The sequence below is a fragment of the Aotus nancymaae genome, unplaced genomic scaffold (assembly GCF_030222135.1).
Source record: "Aotus nancymaae isolate 86718 unplaced genomic scaffold, 86718_ANA_hifiasm-v0.15.2.pri h1tg000020l, whole genome shotgun sequence".
NCBI lineage: Eukaryota > Metazoa > Chordata > Mammalia > Primates > Aotidae > Aotus > Aotus nancymaae.
Window position 1 is genome coordinate 28,794,416 of NW_026988432.1, and position 26,904 is coordinate 28,821,319.

The window sequence follows — 26,904 nt, forward strand, 5'->3', positions numbered from 1 at the left end:
CATAGCCTGCCCCCGCCAGGCCCTCTGCAGATCTGGAGCAGAGGCAATCTCCAAAGCACCCGCCAGCATCAAAATGCGAGTCCCATTGTGTGTGGGGCTGCCATGTCGGTGCCTGAACCATCAGTGCAGGCATTTGACTGCGGTATCATATTCCACTGTAAGGACAGATCCCAAGGCACCCCTCCATTCTCCTCAGCAAACATCTGGGCTGCTTCCAGATGTGTATTAGTATATAGAATGCAGCTATTAAAAAGAAATCTCATCAGTCGATGAGTCTGAGGGTGCGGGAGCTTCCCTGTGGGCAGGGAGTTAGGGAGAGCTTTCCAGGGAACAAATACATCCTCCCCTCTCCCACCTCCCTGCACTCTCCATGTCACCACCCCTCAGGAGCCACGTGGGTCAGCCCAGGAACGCAGGCAGACAAGACATAGGACACCCCCAGACAGAGCACAGAGCTGGTTCCCTACCTGCTGTGGGGGGGCTCGCCCTCGGGAGAAGGAACAGCTGCTGTCCAGCGGTTGGCTGCAGTCCGCTGTCCACTGCAGAGCAGAAAGGAGCAATCAGTGATGGCAGGACAGCCAGGCCCATGCTCGCTCTGCCCAGGCTGCAGAAGTTGTGCCCTGCCCTTTCCCATTAGTATAAGTGCAGAATCCCACTTGGCCATTTCAACGCAAATCTTTCTCAACCACCAGGTCCAATTTGGTATCTTCAAACTCCCAATCAAGATGAAGCTTTGGCATCTGATTGGGGGAGGCAAGCTCACTTCCCTTCACCTGAGCCCAGCACAGTGATGATGATTGGCTATCCCAAAGTCAGCCAGACGTGACAAAACTTATTCTGAGTTCGGAACAACCAGCACCATGTTTGACTGCCTGACCTGGCTTCAGCCACACTTAACCCTCTACTATATGAAGGATGTGGCCCGAGCTGGTGGTGAGGCAGGTACATATGGGTCTTCCTAGAAGCCTAGCTCAAACCACAGGCGTAATATTAAATTTTCTAATAGCCAGATTTTAAAAAGAAACAGGTAAAATTAAATGAACTAATATATTTTATTTAACCTAATAGATCAAAATATGATCACTTCAACAGGTAATCAATATAAAAAGTTGTTAATGATATATTTTACATTCTTCTTTCCATATTGTTTTTGCAATCCACACATCACTTAGAGCATGTGGCTCAGTTTGGATGAGCCACATTTCAAGGGCTCAAGAGCCACATGTGGCCTGTGGTTACCATCAGGGACAGCGCAGCCCTAGAGAAGTGGCAATGGTGTCAGAGGCACTCCTTGTCCATCTTCACGCTATACAGCAGAGGGGCTGATCCCTGAAGACTGCAATTCCCAGGGTCCTGCATCAGCCAGCTTCTGCCTGGGCTTGGCCAATGGGAGACAGGAAACCGGCCTTTTGTCCCCTCTGTCTATGCCTCTGGCAGCATTACCAGCAGTGACTGGGTCTCCTTCTGGGCTCCAGCCTCACCAGACAGGCTTCTGTGCGTGACCAAGAACCCTGGACTCTGGCAACACCTTCTTTCTTTGAGCCTCAGGTTAAGAGGTGGTACTAGTTACCTCGGGTTGCCATCCTCTGGATTGTAAAGCTTCTGAGGTAGGAATAATTAATTCCCTGGATTAAATTCCCTCTGCTTGGATCATTGCAGTCTCAAAGTATTTCCCCCAAGATATTTATTAATTATGGCTCTGGAGGGAGGACAGAAAAATGAGAAACCCTCAGACACCACTTCAGCCAAGTGATCAAGGTTAATATCACCAGTAACAAAACTTATCAGCATTGTGGACTCCCCAATGTGGGGCATCGAGACGGGCACATCACTTCTGGGATATCCTTGACAAAAATGCACCCTCTCGACATAGTCATGAGAAAACATCACACAATCCAAACCGATGAGCTTTCTACAAAAGCACTGACCAGAACTCTTCAAAAGTGTCAAGGTTGTAAAAGAAAAGATAAAGGAAGTATCAGATTGGAGGGGAATGAGGAGATGTGGCAATTACATGCAAATTTGGATCCTGGAACAGAAAAAGGACATTTGTGGAACAACTGGTGAAATCCGAATGAAATCGCTAGTTAAGAGCATCGTACCAATGTTAATTTCTTGCTTCCCATAACGGTACTATGGTTACGTAAGGTGTTCCTATCAGGGCAAGGCGAGCGACAAGTGTTTGGGAACACTCTGTTCCATTTTGCACTTTGGCTGTAAGTCTAAAATAATTTCAAAACAAAAACTAATATATATGTATTCATACATATGTAAAATACATGCACACATAAGTATATAGGTACAAATTTTTATTTATATTTATTTTAAAATTATTTATATATTTATTAATTTATTTTTTGAGACTGAGTCTCACTCTGTTGCCCAGGCTGGAGTGCAGAGGCATGATCTTGGCTCACTGCAACCTCTGCCTCCTGGGTTCAAGTGATTCTCGTGCCTCAGTCTCCCAAGTAGCTGGGATTACAGGTGCCCGCCACCATGCCTGGCGAATTTTTGTATTTTTAGTACAGATGGGGTTTCACCATTTGGCCAGGCTGGTTTCGAACTCCTGACCTCAAGAGATCCACCTGCCTCGGCCTCCCAAAGTGCTAGGATTACAGGCATGAGCCATTGCGCCTGGCCTATTTTTTTTATTTTTTGAGATGGAGTCTCTCACTGTCACCTGGGCTGGAGTGCAGTGGCACAGTCTTGGCTCACTGCAGCCTCTGCCTCCCAGGTTCAAGCAATTCTCCTGCCTCAGCCTCCCGAGTAGCTGGGATTATAGGCATCTGCCACCAAGTCCAGCTAATTTTTATATTTTTAGTAGAGACAGGGTTTCACCATGTTGGCCAGGCTGGTTTTGAACTCCTCACCTCAGGTGATCCACCTACCTTGGCTTCCCACAGTGCTGGGATTACAGACATGAGCCACTGTGCCCAGCCCACATTTTAAAAATAATGTATACCGATACATGTAAACATAAATGTATATACGTATGTATGTATAATGTTTCAAGTACTGAACTATAATCCCTCAGCTTTATGTACTAGAGTGGTTTCTGCTTCCCTGGCTGGAGCCTGGCTGACAGCTAGGGGATAGCCAAGGCACACAGTGCCCACTGGCTGGAGAGGCCATGCTTGGACTCCTCATCCCATCTTAGCCGACCTCTCAGAAAAAGGCTTCTCCCCTTCCAGGCATCCTTAACATTTCACCCCAGCTGCATAGCACTGGTGTGATACTCCACAGCACGCTGACTCACAGGGGCGCACCTACTCCTGGGTCAGCACAGCCCCTGGCAGGGTGGGGCCTCCTGATGGGCATGCACAGAGCAGCTGAGGCTTAGTGCACATCCGTGTGCAACCCCGCCCTCCTTGTTGAGCTTTCCAAGCTCCAATGAGACTGCTCCGCCTTGCCCAAGGCCATCCCTAACTGTACCTTTGCCAAGCAAAAGCCACTTCCTGAGTGCCTTCTGTGTGGGACCCTCAACCAAGAGTGTCTCCACACAGGAGAGGGCAGAAGATGTGTCGAATAACAGCAATGAGAGGCGGGTGGGGATGGTGTAGCTGAGAAGAAGAAGAGTGTGCTCTTGGCAGGGGCCATAATGGAGGGAAAACAGGCCACCCAGGGTTCCCGCAGAAGAGTGAGGTGCCCAAGCGAGGCGACAGGCACAGCGGAACACAGCTGACTTAGGGGCAGATGGCGGCTGTCAGGCTAAAGAACTCAGAGGCACTTCTTTCATATGCAGGGGTGGAAGGCCTCCGTTAGGGAAGGCTGAGCTGGCCCAGGGGGAAGAGGGGAAGGAGGGTCCCATGCTGGGGTTCATTGGCGGGGTGGGGAGAGACGGAAATGAAGCAATGGATCTCAGAGTGTGGAACAGATGAGCAGCAGGCAAAGGGGGAGATCTGTGCACAGGAAAGCCAGCAGGACGGTGGAGTCTGCAGAGCCCCCTTCCAGAGACCCGGCAGAGCTGGAGGTGGGCACAGCCCGGCAGGGAGAGGGACTGTGGCCCCGTGTGTGACTGTGTAAATGGGGAGGAGTGAGGTGTGAATTATCACAGTTATCACAGCAAGCTCTACCCACTGGGCTTGTAGGCCTCCATCTCAAACCCCAGCCCAGCAGTAGCCTCCAGCTGTGGAATATCACAGCAGTCCCAGCCTGTCCAGGCCTGCTGCCTGAATCCCCTCTATTAGAGACATGTTTCTTCCCCGGCCCTAAAGGCCCTCTGGGAGCCCTCCCTTCCCTATTCCAAAGTTCCTCCTCATTCCTGCTGGGATGTTTCTCTCAACACTGGCTTCTGGCTTCACAGGTACCACCACCTCCCACCTCCCCTTTGACTTCTCTGACACACCGCCTAGAAAATCTCCAGAAATGGACCTCCCCAGAACCTGCCCTGATGTGTAGGAGATGAGTCAAGAATGGAGAAGGGTCCTACTTCTCCAGGCATGCTCCTTGGTCCTGAAATCCCACACATTTCCCCTTCAAGGCAAACAGTCTTACAGCTTTGAGCCTCCTGAACCCGCAGGTCCTCTCAGGGTAAAGATGGTGTCTTACTTGAAAAGGTCATCAAACAGAAAGGGGGGAAGTGTCGGAGGTTTGTCAGATATGGAAATGATGAACATCAAATTCACAAGAGTTGGTTTAAGGGCCTCAACCACAGCTATTATAGTTCGTGTCTAAATTTAAAAACCTGGAGCAAACATGACACAGGGTGGAGATTTAATAAACATGAGAGTACAGATGTTTGATTTGCACTCAAAATAGATGTGTATTCAATTATTCTCTGTTATTAGTTCATCTTAAGTATTTCACATTAAAAAACAACTAAAATAAGCTGTTCGTCATTTACATCCTAGGATGGAGCAGAGATTGGGGAAGATGGGGGAGACCACGGGACACTGAGCACCGGAAGAGGAGGAGAGAGAAGCAAGAAGCTCAGAGTGTGGGAGGCTGGAGGGGCTACAGCTAAACCAGGCCCCTTTTCAGTGATGATTAAAATTCCCACCCACCCCCCCAGACCAGCCCTACCAGACATCAAAGTAGCTCATAAAGCTAGATCCAAACCAGCAGGTTAAACCAGTACAGGAATAAAAAAGCAGATCAACAGACAAAACTGTACCCATAAGCAAATTAATGTACAAATGGTAAGGATTGGGTTTTAAATGAAGGGAGAGACTCATCAATAAATACATGGTATTGAGACAACCACCCAGCCACTGAAAAATGACCCTAGATGTCTGCCTTGCATTATTCATGGAAAATACATTCCAAGGTAATTAAAATCTACGATGCAAATTTTAAACTACATCAAAAATTACATCAACATTTCAAACTTCTATGTGACAAAAGAAATCACAAACAAATAAAGACAAGTGAAAAGCTACCTGCAACAGACACAGTGGCCCCCCCCTTATCCTTGAGGGATCCATTCGAAGATCCCCTAGTGGATGCCTGAAACCGTAGGTGGTAACAAACCCTGCACCTGTTGTGATCTGGTAACAGAGATGGCTGCTCAGTAACTCTGGGCTGGGCAGTGATGGGCAGGTAGTGGATACAGACTGGAAACGCTGGACACAGGGATGATTTATGTCCCGGGAGAGACAGCGTGAGATTCCATCAGACTACTTGGAATGGCATGCAATTTTAAATTTATAAATGGTTTATTTCTGAAATTTTTCATTCAATATTTTTGGACTGCAGTTGACCGCGGGTAACTAAAACTCATAGAAGGCAAACAGTGGATAAGGGGAGACTGCTGTGTAGCAAAGAATTAATCACCAGACCATATAAAGACTTCACTTAAATCTAGGCACTGTTCTAAGTCCTTTGTACTTACTAACATTTACTCTTTGTGGCCTTCTCTAATTAGCAAACATGGAGACTGAATGACAGTGTGGTTAAGTAACTCACTCAGGAATACACAGCCAAAAAGTGGCAGGATGAGCAAAGGACAGAAATAGTTATTCATTCCAAGAGCCAGGAAAAATGGCTGGTATTAAACATAATATGTGATCTTGGGTGAGACAAAGATCACAGCCAATTTTTTTTCTTTTGCTCTAAACAATATAACTGGGAAAATTGCTGAAAGATCTGTAGGTTAAATCATAGCATTCTATCAATGTTCATCTCCTTTACCGTATCATGTCCTTGTTCTGAGGACATACGCCTTTTCCCTTCCCCTTTCCCTTCCCTTCCCTTCTTCCCTTCCTTCTCCCTCCCTCCCTCCTTTCTTTCCTCCCTCCATCCCTTCCTTCCTTCCCTCCCTTCCTTTCTTCCATCTCTCCTTCTGTCTCTCCTTCCTTCCTTCCTTTTCTTTCTTTCTCCCTTTCTTTTTTTCTTTCTTTTTTTTTTTTTTTTTTCCTGAGACATAGTCTCACTCTGTTGCCCAGGCTGGAGGGCAGTGGTATGATAAGCTCACTGCAACTTCTGGGTCCCGGGCTCAGGTGATCCTCCCACCTCAGCCTCCCAAGTAGCTGGGACCACAGGCGTGCACTATCATGCCCAGCTAATTTTTGTATTTATAGTAGAGACTGAGTTTTGCCATGTTGCCCAGGCTGGCCTTGAACTCCTGGGTTCAAGCAATCCATCCGTCTCAGACTTCCAAAGTGCTGGGATTATAGGCGTGAGCCACTGTGCCCAAATCCTCACTCCTAAATGAGCCTTCCCCACTCACTTCCTGCCTCACCCATGCATGTGTCACCTTCTAACATCCCATTTCCTCTCTCTCTATTGTCTGTCTTTCCCTGTGAGAAAGAGGGGAAAAAGAAAATGAGACAGAGATCATGGTTGTTCTGTTCTTGACTTTGCCCCTGAGCCTACAACAGAGCCTCAGTGAATAAATGTTAGCTTTCATTCTACTATATTTTACTACCTAGCAGAAAAAGAGCAAATTTAAATAATTACACTTTATGCTAAAAACGACCACCAATGTCTAGGAGATCATTAAAACTTACAGATCATGAAACTTACATGTACACTAGAAGTACAACTTTATAAACAGTGTTTAAAGCGATGCACAAAAATTATATTAGTTGCCATAAAACGATGTTTTTTTTTTTCCTGTTTTTCACTTGTCTCTGTTTTTCCAATTGTTACTTTAATAAAATAAAATTTTATCCTAGTAAAAAATAATTGGTGGCTAGGTGTGGTGGCTCATGCCTGTAATCCCAACACTTTGGGAGGCCGAGGCTGGTGGATCATGAGATCAGGTGTTTGAAACCAACATAGTCAACATAGTGAAACCCCTTATTTACTAAAAATACAAAAAATTAGCTGGGCATGGTGGCACACACCTGTAATCCCAGCTACTTGGGAGGCTGAGGCAGGAGAATTGCTTGAACCTGGGAGGCAGAGGCTGCAGTGTGCCAAGATTGTGCCACTGCACTCCAGCCCAGGTAACAGTGAAAGACTCGATCTCAAAAAAAGAAAAAAAAAGAAAAAAGATAGGTAATCACATTAAAAAGTACTCGATTTCATTAGAAATAAAGACAATGTGGCTGGGCGCGGTGGCTCAATCCTATAATCCTAACAATTTGGAAGCCCAAGGCAGGTGCATCACCTGAGGCCAGGAGTTCAAGACCAGCCTGACCAATATGCCGAAACCCTGTCTCTACTAAAAATGCAAAACTTAGCCAGGCACAGTGGGGTGCGCCTATAGTCTCAGCTACTCGGGAGGCTGAGATAGGAGAGTTGCTTGAACCCAGAGGGCGAGGTTGCAGTGAGCTGAGATCGTGTGCCACTATACTCCAGCCTGGGTAACAGAGCGAGACTCCATTCCAAAAAACAAAAAAAAGAAAAAGAAAAAGAAAAAAAAGAAAGACAATGTGAATTAAGATGACAAGATGTCCCAATACACTGGTGGCAGTGTGAATAATGGAAGATCTTTGGAGAGCAATTTAACAACAGCTATTAAAATTAATTTTACTTCTCCGCAGCTAACTAAAGAAACACTGTTATTTGTGCAGAAAGAGGCATGTTCAACAGTATGTGCTGAAGTATCATGTATTTCCAGGGGAACATTTAAAGTAACCTGAGTGCCCACCATTAAGCAAATGGTTAAATAAATCTATGCTACGGACAACTGTGCAGCCACTAAACAGGACACAGCAGATGTGCAAGCCTAGAAAAATCTCTAGGGCATGTGGTCAGGCGAACAGTGCAAGTTATCGAACAATATATCCACTGGCTATTATATATTATTTGACCATATTTCTTCAAGTCATACATATGTCAGGAAAGGCATTAAAAAAGGTGAGGAAAGGCTGGGCGCAGTGGCTCATGCCTGTAATCCCAGTACTTTGGGAGGACGATGCAGGTGGATCATGAGGTCAAGAGTTCAACAACAGCCTGGCCAATATGGTGAAAGCCCATCTGTACTAAAAATACAAAAACTAGCTGGGCGTGGTGATGTGTGCCTGTAGTCCCAGCTACTTGGGAGGCTGAGGTGGAAGAATCACTTGAACCTAGGAGGTGGAGTTGCAGTGAGCTGAGATCGTGCCACTGCACTCTAGCTTGGGTGATAGAACCAGACTTCATCTCTCAAAAAAAAAAAAAAAAAACAGTGAGTAAATTAACTCATCTATCTGAAGGGATGTAGGACGTAGGGAGGTAAGGGAGCAGAATGAGGTGGTAGCACAGAAGATTTTATTGTTAATATTTGAATTCTTATGTATCATGATAATGTATGCATAAAGGACTTGTATAATTTAGAATAATTTTAGTCAGGAAGATTTAATTATTAATATTTGAATTCTTGTGCACTAAGGAAATGTATGCATAAAGTACCTGTATAATTTAAAATAAATGTTTTAAATAAGAGAAAAATATATAATGAATTCCCCCTGCTGAAACACCCCGCAGTCCTCCTATAAACTCACTTCCTCTGTTAAGCCTTTCAAGGGCAGTCCACCATTGAGTGCTTCCTCCTGTGAGCAAAGACATCAGGGAAAATGGATTTAAGGGCAGAAGGAAATGAAGAGATGGGATTAAGAAAAGGGTGAGGGAACAGTGAACAGGGAAGGCAGAATGAAAGGAGAAATGTAAAGGGAAAGAGGAGAAACATGTAAGGAAAAGCCACGGAGCCCATCTGAACACTCTCACCCTATCCTGTTCATTGCCACTGCTGCACCCCTTTGCAATCACTGCATTTCAGATGAAACCCAGGACTTCCAAGTGCCTGACAGCATCAAAATAGGGCTATAGGAAGTGATCTTCACCCTCACCAGCTCTTAATTTGACCTCTTAACAAGAATTCACTGGACACTATCCGCCACTAAACGTATCTGCTCTTCATAGGGTCCCTACATGGTATCTTTCCAAGAGACTGGAGCAGGGGCAGCAGGCCATGGAGGGGCAGAAAGGAGACAGCCCTGCTCCCACTGTGGCAATCAGAGTCACCCACAGGCTTATGAACATGCCAGGCTCCAGGCCCCTCACTTTTACCTGCATCTCTAGCATTGGGGTCTGTTTGTCAGTATTTCTCACAGCTCCCTAAGTGAGTTCATGCTTGGCCAGAGCTGCATGCTGCTTCCAAGCTTTCTAGTGATCGACTGGATCATCCATGAACATCACATGTGCAGAAATTTTCCCCACTTACAACATCCTAACCTCTTCATCAAAAGGTTAGTGGTTAATAAGATTTGGAGTCCTAATTTTGTTTCTACAGGAAAGAAATCTGTATTAACCACCCAACACCCAATCAGTCAAGGCCTGTATGGAGCAGGAAACCAGAAGTAGGTGGGGTGGGGATGAGGCTCAGCCACCACCCAGCAGTGTGGTTTGGCTATGTTCCATCTCTGTGACTCAGTTTCCCTCCTTCAGAATAGGGCTAAAATCCCTCCTCCTCCAAAGGATAGAGTGAGAATTTTCCACCTGTGACTGTGGGGTCTTTGAATCTACTGGACAAAAGTGCTCCTGAAACATGGGGGAGGGCTACAATGTAAAATATGAGGGAGGGGTGTAATGTTAACCATGGGGGAGGGGTGTGATGTTAAACATGGGGGAGGGGTGCAATGTTAACCATGGGGGAGGAGTGTGATGTTAAGCATGGGGGAGGGGTGTAGTGTTGAACATGGGGGAAGGGTGTGATGTTGGACATGGAGGAGGGGTGTGATGTTGAACAGGGGGGAGGGGTGTGGTGTTAAACAGGGGGGAGGGGTGTGGTGTTGAACATGGGGGAGGGGTGTGGTGTTAAACATGGGGGAGGGGTGTGGTGTTAAACATGGGGGAGGGGTGTGGTATTAAACATGGGGGAGGGGTGTGGTGTTAAATACGAGGGAGGGGTGTGGCGTTAAATATGGCATCCAGAAAATGTTGGTAAACTTAAAACACATATTCAGTTGGTTATTCATCTAAGGGACAGGAAGACTGATCTATCTATCTACCTATCTCATCCATCTATGATCTATGTATCATCTATCTATCTGTCAATCCATCTGTCCATTCACCCCTCCATCCATCCTTCTTTTCTTTCCAGTTGTTATTGGGAAAGGATGAGAGGAACACAAGTGAAGAAACATCATGAGATATTTCCTCCCTGAGTGTCAACTGTCATTTCTCAGATCCTAACAAACGATGTCACCAGCTGAAGAGCAACATTCTTCTTCACTCGCTCAGGTTTTCTCAAGGTTTCCAAGATTCTTAACAAATTTCCTCCCCAGAAACATCAAAACACCACACAGACAGACGGGAATATTCCCTGATTTTTTTGGCTTCCATTTAAAGTAGTCATTAGATTTTAACAACAACAACAACAAAAAAAAGCCAAAGTGCTTTAGCAGAAATATTTCTCTGCATTAATAGAGATTTTTTATTTTAAAGCTATCTTATGTAGACACAGCTAACCCCAGCCTTCCTGAGAGTTGGCCACAGCCATCCCTCCTCTAGAGTCAGTACCCCAGGTGTGTGTGACTGTGGGGAGCAGGGAGGCAGGGGCGAGATGGGGGCAAGATGGAAATGTCCTCCCCTCCGGCAGTCAGCAGTCAGGCAGATCCCAGAATCCTGCCAGGTGTCTGCATTCTTCGAAGGAACTCCAGAGCATGAAGTAAGTTTAGGGAATGCATCCAAATGTCACACCACACGTGTTCTCCACACCACACCTCACAACAGACATTGGTCTGAAAGCTCCTCCACAGCCTTGCCTTGCCCGCCACCCAGATGTGGGCATCCAAGCGTGAGTCAAGCCCCACTGATCCCAGGATCTGGAGCCAGAAGCACAGGGCCCAGACTGAAAGCGCTGGGAGGGCCCCTCATTCCAAAACTATGTCCCTGCTGGCTGCTCTGGGCATAGAAATTCTACCCTCAGTCACGCATTCCTCTGGGATGAAGCTTCAAGGCTTCCTCGGATCCTCTAGGTAGAGTATATTTCAGCTGGAGGAACCTTTGGAGGATGCCTGCTGTAGGCTGGATGCCACACAGTTGAAGAGGCAGGCAGCCCACGCCAGAGGGTACCATGCCAGCCCATGCACCCATTCGCAGGCCTTGCTCCTGGGAAAGTCCACTCTAGGGGCTTCCAGGGGACTGCAAGAGTGGGTTCACTTAGTTCTTGCCCTAGACAATCTAAAGAGGTTAATTTCCCTTATAATTTTCCAATCTATCCTAATCATCCTCCTCCTTCCACTCCACATCATAGTACTGTTAACTGTGCAATAAGGGTAGTTTATACCAAAAAGAGAGGTTATGCAAGTAAGTTAATGCACCACCAGACAAGACCCTCCTTGTAGTCAGCTGTAGACCTCCAGGGCACCCAGCCGCCAACTGCTCCCGCACTCCTCGAGGATTTTCCCCTGCATCACAGCCACCCCCTCCTGCATCCTTTTGTCCTTTCTTGGTGATTTCAAGATCCATGAAGATGGCATCTGAACTTCATGACCCGCTCTCCTCCTGGCCTCTCCCTCTCCCCAACACACTCCCATGCTCACACCCAGCCCTCTCCTGACCCATGACTGCATTCCTCCACCTCTGATTTCAAACACCCGACTCCAGCACACACACCACACCCCACCACTTTTCTAGCTCAGTCTCTCTGCTAACAGGATTACAATTCTTTGGGTGGCCTCCAATCCACTGACCCTACTGCCTGTCAGCCTCCACCACCACCTCGGGTGCCCATTCCCGACCTGGCCTGGCTCAGCATCCAGGTGACTCATCACTGTCACTCCAGTGTCTCCCTCATCCCTCTCTCCTCCACTGTACTCCCTGGAGAAACCTCCATCCTGGTTAAAGTCATCTTTGTAACTCTGCCTCTGCACCTTCGTGGATGCAAGTAGCTGGAGAAAACGCACAGCTGTGCTGCAGGGGTCATTTTAGATGCACGGCCGCACACCTGCAACTCCCTCCTGTTAATTGTGGATGAGCCGCTTAGGGCTGAGGTTAGGCCAGGGCTCCAGCAACCCCTGACTTATCCCTGGATCAAACACACAGGTCAGTGCTCCTATTTTGACCTCATTTCCCCAAATACCACCACATGTCTCTCCTCTTTACAGCTGAACTCCTCAAAAGAGCTGTGCTGTCCTCCTAGTCCATCCCATCTCAGGCCATCTCCTTCTGTTCCTTGAGTTGGACACAGGGAGGCGTCTGCCTTCACGACTCAGCGGAAACTCCCCGGTCATGGCCCCCTTGCTCAGCCAGCCATTCTCAGCCCCTTTCACCTGTGCTGGCAGCAGCCACCAAGGCAGTCTCCCCACCCCACTCCCTCGACGCCCCTCCCAGGCTCCAGCGCTCCCCACAGTCTGGTTCCCTCCTGCCTCACTGGTCTCTCAGGTCACTATTCCTCACATCCTTTCTTCCTCATGTGGGACCACTCGAGGGCTCAGGCCTTGCACCTCCTGACAACGCAGTCCCCATTATCCCTCTGACTCATCTCTGCAGCTCTCCCTCCCTCGCCTTCTGCTCCAGCACCCTGGCCGCCTGGCTGGACCTGGACTCTTCTTCCAGCCCAGACCTGGCACAGGCTGCTCCCTCTGCCCAGATGCTCCTCTCCAGATATCTGCACTACTCACTCCTCCCTCCCCTCCGTGTCAGCTTCCCTGACTTCACTACTTAAAACCGCAAGCCCCTCTGGCTCCTCCTCACTCTTCATTCCATCTTCCAGCTTTACTTGGCTCCATCGCGATCATCACCCACCAGCAGAATACATATTCCCTAAGGGCAGGGCTTTTTTGCTCAATCCTAGATATGGGTCCTAGAACAGCGCCTGGCACAGAACAGAAGCCTGTTAAACACTCATGGATTGAATAACAAATTATAGGATGATTTTAGAGCCCCAAGAACACTAAAGAAAGTTATCACACCTATTGCTTTTTCTCCCTCAGGGCTATTTTCAGGGCATGGAATCACTGCGGCTTCAGCATTTCCTGGAGTAACTCCTGGTCTGAGTTCCAGGAAAGCCACAGGTTTCTTTGTTCTGGCTTCTACAAAGCTAGGGGTCCCACCAATAAGTGAGCCAGGTTGTTGGACTCAGCCTTTTTCCAAAGCATAGTACACCCAGGTAGCTCACCTTCTGATTGTCCCAGGAGTCCCAGGCTTGGAGATGGGACAAGACACACAAGAGGTGGATGCCCAGAACCCTGACTCCAGATGAGAGAGGACTCTCCTGTACATCCTTGTGCAGGCAGCACTGTTTCTCTGTAGCCTGTGTACTTCTTACCGTCTCTGGCCTTCCAGCATTCCCAAGGCAACAGCATAATCCCCATTTACCAGATGAGAAAACTCAGCCCCATGCCCAGGGTCACATGGGCAGCTAGAAGCAAATCTGGAACCAACTCCTGAACAAAAATCTACTTATGGTGCTAGGCAAAGATACATGTGATAGGGTCCCTGTCCTTAAAGCATTCATACTTTATTTGGGAGAAGCTAAGACTTTCAAATCTCAGCCCACAATCTTTCAGATGAGTCCATCTCCCCTCCAAGGTCAGGGATGCCACAGACGGAGGCGGGAGGGGCAGGACCAACCCAGGACTCTGGCTGGAATGCCTTGCATGTCTAAGTATGTCTGGCATGCAGAGCCCTGGGTGAGAAGCCCACGAGGCTCATTCCTTTGGCTGCCAACAACTGCTTGTATTTGAAATCAGAGAAAATATTCACAAGTGATAGTTCTTTGATGGTGTGCATTTCAGGTAAGTGAAACATCCAGATCTCTTCTAGAACATTAGTTTATTGAGGACAGGGAACAGCGCTCCACACGTAGTAGGTACTCAAGAGATATGTGTTCAAAGACTCGTAGGCCTAGGTGGTCCCCAAAGTCCCAATGGAGAGGGAGGAGTGGCGGTGGGTCAGAGGGGCTGGGTCCACAACCGGGGCACCTCCTTCCTGGATCCCAAAGCCCACCTGCCAGATTCTGGATGCTCTGCTGAGTGGGACCATTCACGCCTTGGCAGTCTAGCATCAGGCAACTGGATGCTTCCCAGAATTAGGGGTCCCTGCCTCACCCCTCAGAATTTGCCAAGCTCCCCTAAACCCGGGCCAGCGCTCACCTGGGAGATGTGGGACTGGGTCCTCTCGCTGTCGCCATCGCCCTCCGTCTTGTCGGCCAGCAGCCCCTGCACCTGGTACTCCAGCACGTAGCTGTCGATGAAGCGCTCCAGCTCCTCGATCTCCTGGGAGCGGCTGCTCCCCGCCTCCGAGGAGGCCGATGCTGCAGAGGAGTTTTCCATCCCTCCGGCTCAGGGGCCTGGGCCGGGACTGGTGGGAAAGAGGACAGAGGACTCCGTGAGATGCTGCTGGAGGAGAGGATGATGCCCACACCTGGGAAACACCCTCTGCTCCTGGAAGCATCTTCTTATCCATCATGGCGTTCTGTTCTCCCCACAACCCTGAGAAGTAAGTGCGGGGCTGGCTTGCCCTCAGCATCAAGGATGTGCTGTATTCCCACTGTGTGGGGTGGGAGACTGAGGCCCACAGAATGTAGGTCACTTGCCTGATTGGCCAGCACAGGCACTGTGCAGTGTCAGAGTTAGCATCTACCTGGGCCTTAGTGCCTGGGAAAAGCCGAAGATGAACTCAGCCTAAAGACCAAGCCTCACTTCCTGACTCAGATTTAACAGAATCCACCACAAACCAGGATGAAATAGAACACAGACCTAAGATGGAAGGTGTACAATGGGGCCAGACCCAGACAACCCTCTGAGGGACTTAGGTCCTCCAAGAAAATGCCTGCTTATAAGACTTTTTCTCTTTGGTCACCAGACTGTCCCCTACATTAGTTGAAGCCTGTGGGCTATAACTTATAAGCAGGATTTTGCAGCCTTGCTTGGGTGCAGCTACTGGAACACACCTATGATGAGTCTGCAGGAACGTGGCTGGTTTTCACTGGTAGAAGGAGAAAGACTTGCTGCATTGTCTATGCTGATGGGGCCTCACCACAGACACTGCCTGGCCACCCTCACAAGGGCGTGGCTCACCCCATCTGCCCCCTGGCCCTCTCTTGGGGCAGCCTGGTGTGGATGACCAGCTGTTGCTGGAACACTGGCTCAAGTCCACCAACAGAACTGCAATCTCTGGAGCTGACGTGCTCAACCCAGCCTTGTAGGGGCCCTGGTCTGCTGGGACCTCCCTCCACTACCCTCTCCCCACTACTTAACCCCTGAAGCTCACACCTGACCCACCTGGGAGTGAGGAAAGCTAGAACCTTCCTCACCTCCAGGCCAGGGGCCCTCCTCTTCCTTTGATGGGCTCCAGGCTAGATGAGAGGGGGCTTTAAAGCTTGTCTTATGCCTCGTTTATTATCCTGAGACCTGTAATGTCCATGGAAGATCCTGATCTGCCAGAGGAAACAGAGCCTGCACATGCTTTTATTATCACAACTAGGAGAACAGCCTTCTACCAAACCGCCGCCACACAGAACCACAGCGAGGACTTGAATCGTGCACACAGGGCTCCGAAGCCACAGAGAGCAGCGTGAATGCTGCTGCCAGTAATAAAGCGAGGTCCTAGCAGGTTTAGTGGAGCATTTGAGTTTCAATACCTTGAACCTGAGAACCTTAACCCTGAGAACTTCTTTGGAACACAGTTATTTGCCAATAATCCAGGGTTTGGTGAGTGTTTTAACTGCAGCGGGTCCAAAGCAGGGCAAGGAATGGCGTGCTGGGTCCCAGAAATGCTGCTGAGGCCATGAGTGTTGACTCCCCCACACCCTCACTGGCCTCTCAGAGGGTAAGGGATTGGCAGTGGGAGTGGGGGTAAGAACTGCCCGGGGGAGGGAGAACTGCCCTGCTGCACACACATCTCCCCTGCTTTCCTGGCTTGTTTTTAGGCTTTGGCTGCTGCAAGGGCTCAGCCTCTCTTGGACCCCAGGCCTGCTGCAGGGAGCTCTGAGGTCCTCAGGGCCTTGCTCTGGGCCCCTAGGCTCAGTGGTCTTGGAGCTATGGGTCTGTCCACCCATCCCAGAGGGAGGAATCAGAGGACTGGAGGTTTCAGGTCAAGGTGGTGCCCTTCTCAGAATGAGGGACCCAGATGTGGAGGCAGGGGTGGCGGCAGGTCTGCAGGGAGTCAGCTGGGATTGGGGTATGCATATCTGGTGGCATGGGCCACAGGCAGGGGGATGAGGGGCTGTCCACTGCCTCTTCCTCCACCTGCCACTCAACCCCTACAGGACCTTACACCCCGCCCCCCCACCTCACCAGCACCCACCTTACCCCTCCTGCTTCACGGCTGCCCATGCCTAAGTCATGCCCTGCTCCGGCCCCTGGCTACTCTGGTCCTTGTCTTGGGCACATGCCAGGGGTGGTAGACAGAATTCCAAGACAGTCTTGGGTATCACCCTCTCCTAGTTAATCGCCAGGAGTCTAGGTATTCTTGGGAAGGGATTTTGCAGACACAATTAAATCCCAAATTTGTTGACTTTAAGATAGGGAGACTATTTAGGAAGGCCTGACCCAAGCACATGAGCCCATTAAATCTGGGACTAGAGCTCAGAGAGAGCAGAAGAAGCCAGAGATCCAAAGCCTGAGAAAGATTCAATGAATGCACTGTGGCTGGCTTGAAGGAGGAGGGACACGTGGTAAGGCATGTGGGTGGCCTCCAGCAGTTGAGAGCAATCCCCGGTCAGCAACTGTCAAGGAAGTGGGCACCTACATCCTAGAAGTGCAAGGAAGTAAATTCACCTGAGAACCAATGAGCTTGGGAGCAGACTTTTCCCCCAGAGCCTCCAGCCAAGAACACTTGGCTAACACCTTGACTTCAGTCTCATGAGATTCTGTGCCAGACTTCTGACTTACAGAACTGTGAGATAGTGAATGGTATTGTTTTATGCAGCTATTTGTAGTAATCTTTTAGGAAGTAATAGAAAATGAACACAGGATGCTCTTTCCTGCCTCTGTGCTTTTGTTCACACCAAACCTGCCACCTGGAAGCACTTTCTTCTTTCCTCCACCTGCTAAATCTAGAGGTCCTTATATGTGCAGAATGCCAGAGCAGTGCCTTGGTCTCATGGTTGGCTACTAAGCAAAAGATTCACTCAGGCTTGGCTATGGGTGTGAATACTGCAATTTCTGCTAATAGTAGGAATGACGAGTGTCTGCTGTGCCCTTATCATGTCCCAGACACATCAGCACTTGATCTGCCTCCACTCACTTCATCTTTGCAGCAACCCCATGAAATTGGCACAATTATGCTACTTAGACGAGAAAACAGGGGTCCAGAGAGATTAAGTAACCTGGCCAAGTTCATACAGGAGAGCGCCAGGTCTGCATGACTATGCCTACATGCCACTGCCTTTTCTCCATCCTGCCTCCTAGTAGCCTGCTCAGGCCCTCAAGCCACCTCCAGTTCCCCAATTCCACACTGACTCTGCCGTGAGCTGTGAATTCTTCAAGTGCTGCACATGGGCTTATTCCCCAGCTGGGCACAGGTTCCGGAGAGCTGGCCCCACGCAGGCTCCGTGCCTGGCCCTGGGCAGCTGGCCTCCGCTGGATGGGAATAATACAGCCAATGTCCAGAGACGGCTGAAAAGGAGCCGCCTGCAGGAGAAGTCAATACACAAGGCCACGCCCATTATTCTTCGAAGACTTCAGATCTTATCAAGGGCGTCCTGGCACACCTAACAGGTGCAGTCTGAAAACTGGGTTTTGCAGGAACTCTACACGGAGCCACTTCCAGGAGGATCAGTGCTGGGCTCTGCCTGCAGCAGCAACCTCTGGCCAGCTCTGCGGGGCTCTCCCAGACATGGCCGAGTGTCTCAGGGCTGTACCAGGGTCCCACGAGGGAATCTGGGCACAGTCATCACCCCAAAACCATAATAGTTGCGGAGAAAGGGGATAGGATTGAGACCCATCCCAAAGCTGCAGGCTTTTAGTGCCCAGAGGAAGGAAGAGGACTCGCTCTGTGGGTGCCTCTGTGTCCTCACACCCTCTCCGCAGTCCCTCTTACTCTAGTGTTTGCTGCCCAGCCAGACTGGCACAGGGTAGCCCAGCTGCACCTAACCTCAGCTGCGCTGAGGGCCTCCTGCCCAGGGCTCCTCAGTAGTCATGACACCTGCAGGAAGCCCCCGGCTCCTGGCACCTGCAACCTGGAAGTATGAGGAGGTAGCACCCCATGAGGCTGCCCTCAGTGGTACAAATACTCCCTCCCCTCTTTTGTGTCTCAGACAATTCCAGACACACTCCACATGGTCCCTCCACAGCTCCGAGTGGGGTGAGCCCCAGCTGCCCACAGTGGTGGCCACATCTCTACCCCTACCCCTGACTTGCCAGTCCTCCCCTCCTTTTCACTCTCTCCCTGGGATTTCAGCTCCTCCAGGAACTCTTGTTTTCCAGGGAGAATACATCGCTTCCATGTTCCACAATGGGTCCCAGCAAGGGAGCAGGGAAGCCCCTGCTTTAGAAAAGCAGGGATCATGCAAAGCAGAAAAGCCCTGAGCTTCACCTCAGTCACAGGAGAAGAAGAAGGAGCAGAGAGAGGGAGAGAGTGCTGCCCTCCTCTGCCCAATCACCTCCAGAGCTCACAGCCTGGAAGTTCAGCCAGGTACTAAGGCCCTGAATTTTTTTTTATTATGGTCAAATATACACAATGTACAACAGCATTCAGCTGGATGTGGTGGCTTGTACCTGTAATCCCAGTGCTTTGGGAGGCTGAGGAGGGAGGGTCACTTGAAGCCAGAGAACACCCTTGGTAACATAGGTACACCCTTGGTAACAATTTGAGAACACCCTAGGTAACATAGCAAGACCCCATCTTTCCAAAAAATTTTTTTTCAATGAGCTGAGCATAGTTACACACACCTGTAGTCCCAGTTACTCAGGAGGCTGAGGCGGGAGGCTGCTTGAGCCCAGGAGATTGAGGTTACAGTGAGCTATGATTGTGCTGCTGCACTCCAGCCTGGGCAACAGAGTGAGTTTCTGTCTGAAAGCAAAACAAACAAACAAAACACCCGAAAACAAAACAATAAAAACCTTATCATCGTAATCATTTCTGAGTACATAATTCAGCGGCTTTAAGTACATCCACAATGCTATGAACCATCATCACTATCTATTTCCAGAAGGTTTTTATCAACCCAAGCAGGAACTCTGTGCCCAGTCAACAATTAACTCCTCCTCCTCCTCTCCCTAACCCCTAGTAACCACTGTCCTACCTTTTCTCTACGAATTTGCCTATTCTGGGTACCTCCTATAAGAGGAATCAGGCAGTATCTGTCATTTTATGACTGATTTATTTCACTTAGCAAAATGCTTTCAAGGTTTATCCACATTGTAACATGTATCAGAACTTTGTGCCCTTTATGGCTGAATGAGACATCATATCACAATAGGACACTGTCTGTCTAGACCGCATTTTCTTTATCCATTCATCCATCCATGGACATTTGGGTTGTTTGTACCTTTTGCTAATGTGAATAATGCTACTTTGAACATGAGGGTACGAGGATCTGTCTGAGTCCCTGTTTATTCTTTGGGGTATCCACCTAGCAAAGTTCCAACACATTGGTAAGGCAAGAAGAGTATAGAGAAACAGGGCCGAGCTTTCTCTGGCTGGTGGAGACACAGGGCAAGGGACGTCTCCTCCAGGCTTGTTTTGCTGCCTCTGTGCCTGAACTTCGGGGGTTTCCGCCCGACTCAGTTTCTCATTCCCAGTAGGATCCAGATGGGAAATCCCCAAACAGCTGGGCTGCTGGCGAAGCTGAGAGAGCCAGCCAGGAATTTATGTTTTAATGATCAGTGAAAGTGAAAAAAGAGGATGGAACCAGAGGAAGAAGGAAAAGGAGGGGAGGGAAGGTAGAAGAACACAAGAGACACGCCTGACTGCAGCCATCCAGGACGCAGAGCCGCGCCGCAGCTCCGGAACACTCCGTGATCCTCTCCCCTCCTCTCCCCTCCTCTCCCCTCCTCTCCCCTCCTCTCCCCTCCTCTCCCCTCCTCTCCCCTCCTCTCCCCTCCTCTCCCCTCCTCTCCGGGCTCTGCCCGGATTCCCTGCCGGGTGATGGATGAGGAGGAACTAAAAGGCAAACAGCAGGAGTAGGAAAAATGCTGAGGCCGCACTGTGCGGTAAAGGGCACTACAGGGGCGGGTGTCCCTGCGCCTGCAGCTGGAGGCGAGGGCCGGTGTGGGCAAGGCTTTCGGGAGGGCACAGAGGGCCCCAGCGGCAGCAGGACCAGCCCCGGAGCTCCTTCGCCTGCGCTTCCCAGACAGGACCGAGGGCCAGGGCCGCCGAGCTTGTCCACATCTGTGTTTGTCCCGGGGAGAGGACGCACACAGGCTCTCTTCCTGGGGCTGCATCCCTGTGAAAGGCCCTAGTCCCGCCTCGGCCACCAGCCCGGGGATTCCCCACCTCCTGCTGCAGCCAATCACAGTCCGTGCTTGTCACCACGGCCCAGTAAGCCTGGCTACTTTTTAAGGACAAAAATGAAAATCACCCATGTTCTTTGACAAAAAGGTGCCTCTCTCCACACTGGTGTCCCCTCCCCACCCTAGACCCAAACAAACCCCTTTCCCCCTCCCCCTCCCCCCCAACACTCCTCCCCATCCCTTGCTGCTCTCAGCCCAGCACTCTAGCTTCCTGAGGAAGCCAGTGCTCTGGAAGGGGTTTCTGGGAACACTGTGGGGCAGCTATGACAGTCTGGTGCCAGTATCTCCCTCTACTCCTTGGCCCTGTCTGACTTTGACCTTCAGAGAATAGGGGTCTGGAGGAGAAGGTGAGACTGACACTGGGAGTACCCACAGGCCAGAGACAATCAGTGGAGCCATCCCAGCCTCTCAGTATCCTTTCTGCCCACCCAGCGACAAATGGCACTAGGAGCTATCAATTTAGCCAATCCTTTTAAGAACAGCCAGGCATTAGGGGCATTACCTCCTCCTCCAATCCTCAGGGATGAGTTCAGTGACCTGCAAACCAGATGGGGTGCATCTGCTTTAAGGCCTACCAGCACTTCTCAGGGAACCCATCATTCAAGGCCCACACCAAGGTAGCGCTGTACCCCACACTTCATCAGGCTCTTTCCTCTCCACTCCCAGCACTCAGCTCGCTCCAGCAGCACATCCTTCTGACACCCCACTGGGGAAGCCCAGGAAGACCCCAGAAGGGTGTGCAGCCTGGGCCCTCTGTGATCTCCTGAAAGCCGCACCCACACTGGCCCTCCCCTCCAGCTGCAAGGTGCAGTTTCCTGGCTCATTTTTGGCTTTTTGCTGCTGCAAAAAGTCCAGCCTCCTATAGATCCCAGGCCTGCTGCAGGGGACCCAGGTGGTGCTGCAGGGGGCTTTCTTGGTGATTGTAAAACCAGCAGCCTTGGGCTCACAGGTCTGCCCACTCATCCCACCAGGACAGCAAGTCTGCACTGGGGGTGGCATCAGAGCTGTGGGGGGCATTGGGACCCAGCATGTTGTCCCTGCTCTTTTGGTGCTAAAGCCACTCATCACATCTACTGGCATCTGCACCCCACCTTCCGTACGGCCGCCTCCTAAGTCAATTGGTGCCACACAGCACTGTGCTCCTGTGTCCTCTCCAGCAGTGAGCTCCTGGTGACCATTATCAGCAGAGCTGGCTGCTATCTTTCAGGCCCTGATCCCCTCCAGCCCCTCTCTCCGTCCCAGCCCCACACAGTGGTAGCGACACCTTCACCCAGAGTGCACTATCAGGACTAGAATTCTCCTTTGTAGGCAGTCAGGCAGACCCCAGGGCAGGGCCAGCCCAGAGGCCACGCTGCCTGCTGGAGTGCGGAGGAGAGAGGCCAGGTTGCCCAGGACAGAGAGAGGATGCCGATGGCTCTTGCTGTGAAGCCATGGGATCCTGCTCACTGCCAACCTACCCCTCCCAGTCTGGCCCACACTCCACCTTCTGCATAGATAGGGCTCCAGCGAGAATGCCACTTCCCCAACAATCTGCTGCCCTCAAGCTCTGGCCTGATAATTCAGCCATGTTGGTGTTTGCCAAAGAAAAGCGGGAGGAAGCAGAGGCCTCCATGCATAGGAGCCCCAGGTCCCCAACCCCTGGGAAGTCAGAAAGTTCAGAAATGCATGAAGTCAAAGGCAGGTGACCTTGGAAACTGGCAACATGTTCTGTCTCAGGAGTCAAGGACATCCGATGTCCTCTAAATACCTGACCCCCATCAGTCTACCAAATTAACCCTTTTGTCACTCAAACATCTGACAGGGTGTTAGCTAGCATGGTGCTTCTCAAACTGCAGGTCTCAGCAATTTAGTGGGCTGCCAAACAAATTTCCTGAGTCATGATCTCAGCATTAAAAAATGTATGACTAGGCCAGGCGCGGTGGCTCACGCCTGTAATCCCAGCACTTTGGGAGGCCGAGGTGGGTGGATCACGAGGTCAAGAGATCAAGACCATCCTGGCCAACATGGTGAAACCCTGTCTCTACTAAAAATTCAAAAAATTAGCTGGGAATGGTGGCGCGTGCCTGTAATCCCAGCTACTCAGGAGGCTGAGGCAGGAGAATTGCCTGAACCCAGGAGGCGGAGGTTGCAGTGAGCCGAGATCGTGCCATTGCACTCCAGCCTGGGTAACAAGAGCAAAACTCCGTCTCAAAAAAAAAAAAAATGTATGACTAAATTGAAAATATCAGCATGTAACACACATTGTAACTATCATTTTGTGGGACTTTTGTTTCACCTACCCATGAAAAATGTATGGGCCACATAGAAGTGGCTGGGAGCCATGCTTCCCAAACTTCAATGACTAAGTGAATCACAGGGCATCTTGTTACAATGCAGATTCTGGTTCGAGGATGGGAGTTGGGGCCTGAGACTCAGCATTCCTAACAAGCTCCCAGGTGAAGCTGCTGCTGCCAGTCAGGGAACTACACTCGAAATAGCCAAGATCTAGAAAACCTTGCACATCTCCTCTATCCATTGCTCAGACACACTTGCTCTGGCCACAGGGCTAGAAATGGGTCGAGTCCCCAGGCTGACCTTCTGGCCAGTCAGTCAGCTCCCTGGTGGAGGGGTGGCTCCTCCTATGGCTCGCCCTGGGCCCAGGGCAGAGCTCAGAATCAGGCACGACCTCCACAGGCCGAGTTATCATGCTTGGTGGACACTGGGGCCACCACCTCCAGCCTGCACTCTCAGAGCCAGGCGCATGACAGCATCTGCTTACGCATCTGCAACGCCCAGCATGGAGCTTAGCACATCCGCCAGGTCTGAACAAGTTGGAGGTGACTCCTGATATCTGGGCTGCCTGACCTCAACAGCCCTTCAGCTGCTATCATGCAGATGAGGACACTGGGGCCTTGGGGGCTGAGGGGGCAATGACGTACTGGGAGCAAATCAGGTGCCTATGAATAGAGCCAGGCTGCAATGCAGGACCCAAGCCCCCAGGTCCCTCAACAGCCTGCCTTCTCCAGAGACCCCTGCTGAGAGTCACCTCCCTTCCCCTAGTGACTGCCAACCTCTGTGGACCCCAAGTGTAGTCCTGGGTTACAATCATCAACATGGCAGATATTCCTAAGTAACAGATGATACCTGAATCATCCCGTGGTCCTCACACCCTCCTGAGCCCCCACCCCATGCAGGGCCCTGGAACAAGCCCTGTGGTCCCTTCAGAACTTCACAGAAACAGCTGGGGCTTGTCCCTTACTCCTTTGTCCCCAAGAGCAGCTTCCACAAGTCACTGAGGAGCTGGACCAGTTTTCATGGGGCGAGCAGGGCATGGTTGGCCAGGAGGCAAAGGAGATGCCATGAATTCTTTCCTGCTCAGCAGGCCTGCAGGGCTGGCACCTGCAATGGGGGCTGAGACTGGGGGCCTTGGGGAGGGAGGAGGGGATAGCAGGCTGCAAGGGTGAGAAGGGCATGGGCCTCAGTCCCTCAGTGCCTCGTTAGATTACTGGTTCCCGATGAGCACTTCCTCTTGGAGGAAGAACACTGAAACAGCAGCCCACCTGGGCAGGTAGGCCCAGCCCAACAGGCAGGAGGACATCCAGGTGGGCTCTGCGAGGTGCAGCTCCTGCTTTATCCCTGGATGCCCATTTCCAGGTCTTCCCCCAAGGCCCACAGAACCCCCACTGGCCTCTGGCACTGACCACCCACCTGCTCCCTTGGCACCAAACCCAGGCTGCCTGGTGATACCTTCCCCTCCTCCTCTGCGCTGCTACCCAGTTCCTGCCCTGCTCTCGAAATTTTTAATGCGGTTTTTTTTAATCTGGTATTGATAAGACTGCATGATCCTTGAGGGCCCTGCTCCATCCTACACCTGTTTCCACTGCAAGCCCAGAATGGGGAGACCGGCCTGTGGCTCCCCCAACCCTCCCCAGCACTGCCCTTCCCTGAGAGTGGGCCTCCTCAGCTCTTCCACCCACTGCCACCGGGCCCGGCTCTCCTCCAGCCCCACTCCCAGCTCCTAGAATGTTAAAGCCAACGTATGCTGAGGGTTGACTTGTTCCAGTCCCACCCACCCCCAAGGTCACCCAGTCCCAGAACCAGGACTCCAACCTCTTCCCACAACATTCAACAGCCTCCTCGAGGCAACTCATCCCAACTAAGACATACTGAGCACCTGCTGTATACCACATACTGAACACCTGCTGTATACCACACCCTAGAGGCACCAGGGACAGGGATGTCGCGGCTGAAACAAACCAAAGCTGTGCAGGGCCACCAAACAGCAGGACAGCCACATCCCTGGCTGGAGTCAAGTGGTCTCCTCACTGTCCCCACTCGTAAAACAAGGCGACATCATGCTTATGGGTCCTGAGTCTGGGTTCCAGTGCCGGCTAAATCACCTTTTAGCTGCATGGTGTTGGGTGAACTCTAGGGCTGCTTCCTCATGTTTAAAGTAGCCTGATGATGAAAGTGCCACCTCCTGAGGTGCTGTGAGAATCACGTGAGAGAATAAAGTGCTCATCATAGCCCGGCATATATCAAGCAATCAATGATCAGTTGCAATTGTTACTCAACTTCTCAACTGCTATAACCCACTCTGTCTTCTGCATTCTCTCCCACCTCTGCCTCTCCAAATCTCCCCCTTTCCCTCAAGGATCACCTCCAGGCATACCTCCTCCATGAAGCCTTCCTTGACTACTCTGGCTATCAGTGGCCACTGCTGTCTCCAAACCCCAGTTCTCTGCAGACCTCACCATTCCCTAATGGCTCCTCACTCTGAACACCCTGAGCCCTACTTGGGCCTCAGTCTGGCCCTCTCCTGTATTCCAATCCCTGGGTTGACCTGTTTTGCCAACCTGCAGGAACTCACAGAGATCCATTCTCTCTTCTGTGGATGATAAAGGTAGATGGGTAGGCCCGAGCACCAGCTGTCAAAAGCTTCTGGGTTTATCAGCCAAGAGTGAAAAGTAACTTGGAGCATGCTGGGAAGGAGAACAATAGTGCCCTGCTCTGAGCCCAGTGATGTATCCACAAGCACCTTGGGTTAAGGCCAGAAAGGGTGTCCCAGCGTGGTGGCAGCCGTGCTCCAGGCCTTCCTTCTCAGGCAACGCTCTCTCTCTGGCATCTCTCTTGGGGTAACCAGGGTCCCCAGTCAGCTTTCTCCATCTTGGCAGCAGCTTCCTGAACTAGAGCCCAGCTGCAGCAGGGACAGTACCCAGCTGTTTGCAGAGCTTGGTGGGGGTGTCAGCAGCCCAGAACAGCCTCTGACACCCTAGGACTCAGCAGGCTGTGGTCCTGCAGGCCTGTCTGGGTGGTCTTTGGCAGAACTGGCTCGTGTTCGAGAACAGCATGCCTTTCTTGACGACAGCTCAGGCCCACCTCTTAGATGCCACCTTGACTGGCCCAGCTCACAGACTCCTCAGAACACTCATAGCAGCCACTCACTGGGCCCTTGGGCCTCTCTGCCCGCCCTGTCCCCTACCCGCTACTTTGGAAAACTGCCTTGCCCTGCAAGAAGGACGGTGACAAAGCAGAGATTGCTACTGCCTGTGCGGGGCCACATCTCGACCATGGTGTGTTCTGGTTAGTCAGCTAGATATTTTATTTATTTATTTTTTTTAAAGAAAGAAAGAAAGAAAAAAAGGAAGAAGAGGAAGAAGAAGGAAGAGAAAGAGAGAGAGAGAATGGGAGTATTGCTTTCTTGCCCAGGCTAGAATGCAGTTTAGTAATGGGTATTGAAAACCTCTTTTATACCAATAATTATACTTGATGTAGACAGGAAGGAATAAGGGAAGAAAATAACAAACAAGCAGCCAACCAATATTTCATTTAAACCTATGAAATGCTATGCGATTACTGAGGAGTGATTTAATTCCAATTATGTAGTCACTTTTGGAATAGGTGTGAGGTGGTAATGTATGTTTTGTGTATTTGAAGTGGAGAGTTCTATAAATGTTTATTAAGTTTACTTGTTCCAGGTCTGAGTTCAAGTCCTGAATGTCCTTGTTAATTTTCTGTCTCGTTGATCTATAAAATCGTTAGCTTTTCTTGTTACATTGATCCTTTTGCCATTATATAATGTCCTTCTTTGCCTCTTTTGCTCTTTGTTGCTTTAAAGTCTACTTTATCAGAGGCGAGAATTGCATCTCCTGCC

General features: G+C 50.4%; 1 protein-coding gene across 6 annotated transcripts in view; it reads right to left on the reverse strand.

Annotated features, from left to right (window-relative positions):
- CTIF (cap binding complex dependent translation initiation factor) overlaps positions 1-26,904 on the reverse strand; it is a 328,449-nt gene that overhangs the window by 227,321 nt on the left and 74,224 nt on the right. For 3 of the 6 annotated variants that reach the window (XM_012440818.3, XM_012440816.3, XM_012440815.3), the window contains exons 2-3: positions 14,466-14,673; positions 468-539 (exon numbers count right to left, since the gene is read on the reverse strand). In XM_012440818.3, the coding sequence (XP_012296241.1) occupies positions 468-539; positions 14,466-14,645 (252 nt within the window). In that variant the 5' untranslated portion in view covers positions 14,646-14,673. Of the gene's footprint in view, positions 1-467; positions 540-14,465; positions 14,674-19,208; positions 19,508-26,904 lie in introns of those variants that run through there. The other 3 variants (XM_064379201.1, XM_064379203.1, XM_064379202.1) reach the window with 3 other exon arrangements.